We start from the raw sequence: 6,461 nt of genomic DNA, 5'->3' as shown, positions 1-6,461 counted from the left end.
TAGTTATGTTCTAGGCTGAATTATTGCATCATTTGTTGTTAGAGAAACGTTTTTGTCGATGCACACCACAGATCTTTCTGCCTAAATTTCATAATTGTCTCTCCTAAAAACTCCAATTCTTTCTACCTATAATCTGTAACCATTCCACTCTATTAGTTCCCAAGAAATTTGTCTATCAAAATCTGCTGCCATCTCTAATTCTTTCCCCCGCAAACATTCCCCACAGCTGTCTCCGAGGTAGACCACAAATTTCTGGCAATTTTCGTCTCCCTTCTGATGGGATGGCATCATATGCAGGCACCAACTCCCAACACCACATCCTTGAGCCGATGATTCATATGCTAAAGCTATGTCCCATTCCGTTCGTGCCAAAAACCGACCTCCCCACTCCCCCTCCCCCCACTAAGCTATCTCTAATGTCTCCTCTCCGCCTGAGAGACCATTCATTTGCGACCGAGAAGCGCCTTCGGCATATTTTTAATTGCCTAATTTTGTGACTTGAGTGATGGGCACACTGGAAATGTGCTTCGAGGGTTGATGCTGCCGCAGCCAGTCCTGCTCCTGTGGCAGTTCGTTCCTTCAAATCGTTGTTGTCGTTCAGCTTGATAAACGCCCGCTTGCCGCCGTTTGGCATTTTAAAATTGTCGCCAAAAAACATCCACCCAAACGACCCATCCACTCTCTCTAGGGCTGCCAGCAAGTGGCTTCATTTGCTGGCTCTGGAAATATTTCACCGTCCTTGCCACCGCCCGCCCGCCGCCCGCCGTCCGCCCCGTGTGGCATTGTCACCATCAACAGTGCTGCGCTCGCGGCAAATTATGGGACAATATTTTAGGCTAATGTTAATGTTTTCCCAAAAATTTTCTCATTGTGGAGAGTCCTTCCTTCTTGCCTCCGGCCGAAATCCGTTAAATTATTGAGCTCTGAAGGTACTTTTCAATGCGGTTCGCTGGCTCCTGGGTCCTGTGTCTGCTCCTCGCTGCTACAGTGAGCTACAGCTACAGGGTTTGGGGTTAAATGAGCAGCAACACTTTTATTTTTATTTTTTCCCCGCTCAGGTTCTGTTGTTAAATGTTTTGGAAACGGCAGCCAAAGAAACCCAAAAGGAAAGCTGCCTCGCGGAATGAATTAGCCCCCCACAAGAGGGAGTTCCTTCTCTGGTACGAAAGATCCTGGTAAATTATTGTGATGCATAATGAATTATTTCAAAGGATAATGTCCACAAAAAAAATACACTCAAAGAAGAATTTAATTTGAGCTCCTAGCAGTTTAAAAACCGAACTTTGGTCATATTCTGAAAGAACTTAAACTCCGGAAACTGCTTCAGACATATTTGGCTTTTTTTGATAATCGACTCCATTGGGCGTTTTTCCACAGTCAAGACCATGGATTGATTATCTACAAGTAAAATGAAGGATTACTTTCATCAGTATATCGGAAATCACTCACAAAACACTTGAAAATCCTGTTCCCTTTTCTCCACATAACAAAACACCAAAACCGCATAATGATTGTAGTCCGTACACAATAAAAATGGTACTGGCAGTAGGGGAAAATAATTCAATGGGGGATTGGCTAGATTTTCCAGCGACAAATACACATAACTATCTTCTGCAGGACACACGGTATTCATGTAGATCGGCGGATACGTATACTGGCGATGCCAGTGTTTGGGCAGCTATTTAATTACAGGGTGTTATATTTTGATTAGTTTACCATAAATTGTTCTCTTCTTACACGCCATATATCTAGGTTTTTGTTGGGTAAAGGTTCCAAACAGCCATCGTACATGGCCTGACGCCAGTTCTTGGCAGTTCGGCCATGCGTGAGGCACAATATTGTTAAAATTTCGAATAAAATTAAAGACTTTCTCATGACCTACTTGGTTTCGGTTGGAGTGTCTCTGAGGTACTGATTATTTGAGGTGGAAATTGCAGCTTTCGATTGAGCATCTGTTTTGTGGTGGCAAAACAAAGAACATATGGGGGGAACATTCCATTCGCCCATCGAATCCCCGTCAAAGTCTGGCTTTCATAAGCGACAAAAATTTGTATCTGAAACTGCAGCTAGAAATTGCAATCCGCCCACACCCACACACCCACACACACACACATCAGTCTTCAGGTTGGCTGTCTGTAAGAGATAAAGAAAACCACAAAGAAAAACCCCCGAAAAGAAGGAGAAATGCCGAAGGTAAACCTCTAAATCTTACGCTACCTCAACCTATTGGGGGGCTAATGGAGGGCAGGGTCCCCCGTTGCCATTTATTTCTACCCAGACCCAGCCCCAGCCCCAGCCCCAGCCCTTTGCTAGTACGTTCGTTCGTTCGGTTCGCCTTGTCTCGAGAACCATAAAACACTTTAATAGTTCTCTTATGCCAACCCTCAAGACGACCCCTCAAACCACACAAAAATATATAGGAATACGAGTACTACCCCCTCCTCTACCAGACCTAAAAAACTGAAGGATACTTGAGTGAATGACGTTTACATATACTTTTAGTCTTTCCTTTACTGTGACTGTGTTTTTTTCTCTTTTCAACACTGATTGACGCTTACCAATACTATTCCTCTATTCATGGTTCTTGTCTCATTTTTATTGTCCATTTCTACTGTCACTTCTTTTTGTTTTTTTCTCTCCTCAACACTGATTGACGCGTACCAATACTATTCCTCTATTCATGGTTTTTGTCTCACTTTTATTGGTATTTGTATGCCTTTCATTCTTTCTACCTTTCTTCTCTTTTCTTGAATGTTTACCAATCATTTTAATATTTCTTTCCAACACTGTAATATGCTTACAAACACTGTTTTTATATTTGATGGCTTTTTCTTTCTTTTGGAGATCTGTTCTTCTTTAACTCACGATAAGCGTTATATTTATTCTTCTTCTAGAGCTTTTATTTCTCTTCTTAGGACGTTTACCAACACTTTCTTTTCCACGAATTATCTTTTCCCGCCTCTTCTATGCCTTCCCTTTCAATCGCCTAAGAATCTACCATTATAAAATGATGGCATCGCTGTCACTCGTAAATGGCGCTCAATGTGGCGCCCTCTCAAACTCCATCTCCCAATCACTGTCCCCTCCCCAGCCGACTGCTGCCCCACGTGCAGCAGCCTCTGGCTTTTCGACTCAATTGTTTCTTTCGCTTTCTCTTTCGCTCTTTCCACCCCTCTCTCCCTCTTTCACTTGTCCTTAATTTAAGGCCAGACAACTCGTTGAACTTTTTTAATGATTTCTGTTTTTTGGGCCTTGGGGACTAATTCTTTGGATTCCCAAAGAAAGGGAGAGAGACGAGCGGCGCCATATGCCTGGGAGACGCAACAAATTAACCCCATTTCACCTGCAGGAGCAGCAAGCAACCCTTAACCCTTTGCAGCATCTTAACCGCTTCAACACTTTGATTTGATTTTGTTTCTTCTATTTTTTTTGTATATATTTTTTCTTTTTGAGGGGGAGGCACACGATTCGCGTTAATCAATTGCTACCTCCCACCTATTCTCGTGAATCTGCGCGCAAATTTGTGCGCGTGGCATGCCCCAGCAGCAGCCACTACCCTTCGACCTTGTCACATGACACCTGCAACCTTTTGCGCGTCGATTTCCGTTTCCGTTTCGCCGCCGCCGCCGCCACTGCCGCCGACGTAAAAGTTTTTGGTTTTGTATTTTTCGGTGGGGGCCGGACGCATGGGTGCGTGGGTGGGCGGGCTGGCACGTTGGTTGCGATTCCTTCCACCTCTCTGCCTCTTGGCATATAACAATTTTTGATGCCTTTTGATCTTGGCCCATGGACTTGGCGGGTTTTTAATTTAAATCCTGCTCCTGTCAGCGGTAATACGACAAAAAATATCATCCACCATCCAGCAGCCACCGCCACCGCCACCGCCATCGCCATCGCCATGTTTGATGTTTAATTTTATTAAAAGGATTTTTCTTTCTGTTGATTTTTGGTTTCGGTTTCGGTGTTTTGTCAGAATCCAATTAAAATTAACCGCCGGCAATTGTTTGTCAAAAATATTTAAGACACGCGCAAAAACAAAAGGCCAAACCAACAAACAAACAGACAGCCGCAACAACAACAGGTGCAAGAGAAAATCACCTCCCCAATATGGAAAATGCAAGGTGGAAAATATTTATCATGAAATGGTGTTTGATTGGAACAATTGGAACAGTTTATAGGTAGATTTATGGGAACGTTAGGGAGTGGGAAAATTATGTGAAATTCTTTATAAAAATCTATTATTATTCGAAGCTTTTAGATTTCATAGTCTTTGAGATAAAGGCCTCTTTATAGACAGAAGGACATGGCTTATAGTTATTCCTTTTTGCGCCTCGTCAAAGACTGTGTATATTGTTGTTGGATTCTTGGGACCGACTGAGCTGCCCAAACCATTGACGAACAGACGAAGCCGACGTCAGAGGCGAAGGATAGCCCAAAGGAGAAGAGAATTACTTTTTGTTGGATTCTTGGGACCGACTCAGCTGACCCAACCATTGACGAAGCCGTGGTCTGAGGTCAAGGAAAGCCCAAAAGAGAACGCCTCGCGCCCGTACCACAAATCATGGAAATCTTCTACATTTCTACCGATAAAAAGATCCAGAATATAGAATTTTTAGAGTTTCTTCAGTTTGAGATACATAAAAAAACCCCTAGAGATCTATCTACCTTATGGCAGAGTCCTTCATTGGTTGGATTGGGAGGTAGTTCTCTCTTTTCCTTGAGATTTACTTGTAAAATGCTTTTTTCGACTACGATTTCCCTTTGGGCCACTTAAAGTTGCAGTCATTGCAGGCCAAAATCTTTCTTTTCTTCGCTTCTTAGTTTTTTCCTCAATTCTTTTTCTATGACGAAACTTTACCTAACAAAACCGTAAACCAAAACCCATACCAATTACCTACCAAAAACAAATGCCACAATAGAATTTCCTTTAAATTAGTCAGGGCCCACGTCCCGTCAACATCACTTTCACTTCGGTAGCAGCCCAAGGAAAAACTCTGGACAAAGATTTCGCCATTGTCTTGATGGGAAAGTGTCAAGGCGGCCGGCAGACTTAGCGTTTGAGTGATTTACGAGGGAAAGCGGAAGGCAGGACTAGACAACGGATCACACAAAAGGAAAGAACTCTAAACAGGAGGCCCTGATCCCTTTTCTGATGGGCTGCAGGCCGGCCGGCCGGCCCTGCAATGAAAGTGAAATCCTGCAGCTCATAAATCAGTTGTCGTTTCCTCAGTGGATCTTTTTGTTCTGTCCATCGGATACGGCATGCAAATGTGCAACTGTTGTGCCAACACACGTTTCACGGCGGGACTTCGGCGGAGGGAAATATTTTGACATTGACATCGGCCAGCGAAGAAAAGTATCTCTGTAGCTGATGGATTAGTGCGGATTAACGCGAGACGAGACTTCAGCCTCCTGCCTGGTGAAAGTTGTGGCAGGTAGTTTGCTGACTTTTCTGCAGTGATTTCACGGCTACGCTTCTTGAAAGAGGCGTTTTGTTTACACCGAAATTAGGGCAACTTAAGAGGGTTTTGGAGTGAAGGTTGGGCATGTTTTTGTGAAAAGAAGGTCAACATTTGTGGGTGGTACAGGGGCATTAGCTGATTAGTGGCGTGGAAATTTGTGATTAAGGAAAAAATATTATAAAATAATATTATTTGCTCTGAAAATTATTCAAAAATCTCTGTGTCTTTGGGAAAATGTTGTTAAATCTTAGATAAAACATTTTGCCATATAATTCTGAATATTTTTCTCCAAAATTCACTTTTGCAAGTCTCTAAAGATATAGCCCCCAAAGCACACCCCATTTTCCACGAGAACTATGCAAATCAAAGACTTCCCTCCAACACCCGACTGAACACTCCTTCAATATCGATGTGGAAAATCCTTTATTGAGTGCAAAATGTAGTGCAAATGTATGCATAAAAAAGTAGTTTGATTTTTCCAAGCATATAATTTTCCTCAGCTTTTCCACAATAATTTACTTTATGGCCGATTAAAGATTTGAAATTCAAGCGGCAGGCAGTCAGCAATCGGTTGACCAATGGCTGCCAATGCCATAAACAAAACGTTGACTGAGTTTTTGCCTGCTGGCCACAAAAAAAGTGGCAGCAGCAACAAGAGGCAACGGCAGCAAACATTCTCAACATGAGCAGCTGATATTTCACATAAACGACATAAACACTGCAATGGCAAAGGCAAAGGCAAAGGCGAGGCACGAGAAGGCGATGATCGCCAGAGACTTTTTCTGTGTGGAGGAGGTGTGTAGCCAGGCAGCAGCAGCAGCAATTGCTGGTATTGCAACGTGCAATCCCCCCCTTCCCACCCCCCTCCAGCGGATGGACAACAAAGCCAAACTGGAGACGACGACGCCATCGCCATTGCCACCACATGCTGCAAGAGCAGAGCTCTCTATGGGCCTCGGCGAGGAGCCGAATATATCAAATGCGATCGATCGCCAATGT

At 43.5% G+C, this 6,461-nt stretch overlaps 1 protein-coding gene across 1 annotated transcript; it reads right to left on the bottom strand.

The window, feature by feature from the left end:
* Positions 1-1,231: 1,231 nt before the first annotated feature.
* On the bottom strand, positions 1,232-1,902 carry LOC108162306. Its single transcript, XM_017296974.2, has 3 exons — positions 1,738-1,902; positions 1,450-1,678; positions 1,232-1,398 (listed from the first exon to the last, which is right to left on the bottom strand). Exons 1-3 carry the CDS (start codon positions 1,873-1,875, stop codon positions 1,262-1,264), a joined length of 504 nt encoding a protein of 167 aa, XP_017152463.1. The 5' UTR covers positions 1,876-1,902; the 3' UTR covers positions 1,232-1,261.
* Positions 1,903-6,461: the final 4,559 nt, after the last annotated feature.

The sequence above is a fragment of the Drosophila miranda genome, chromosome 4 (assembly GCF_003369915.1).
Source record: "Drosophila miranda strain MSH22 chromosome 4, D.miranda_PacBio2.1, whole genome shotgun sequence".
In the NCBI taxonomy this organism is placed as follows: Eukaryota; Metazoa; Arthropoda; class Insecta; order Diptera; family Drosophilidae; genus Drosophila; species Drosophila miranda.
The sequence above is the reverse complement of the archived record's forward strand: the minus strand, read 5'-3'. Positions and strand labels throughout refer to the sequence as shown.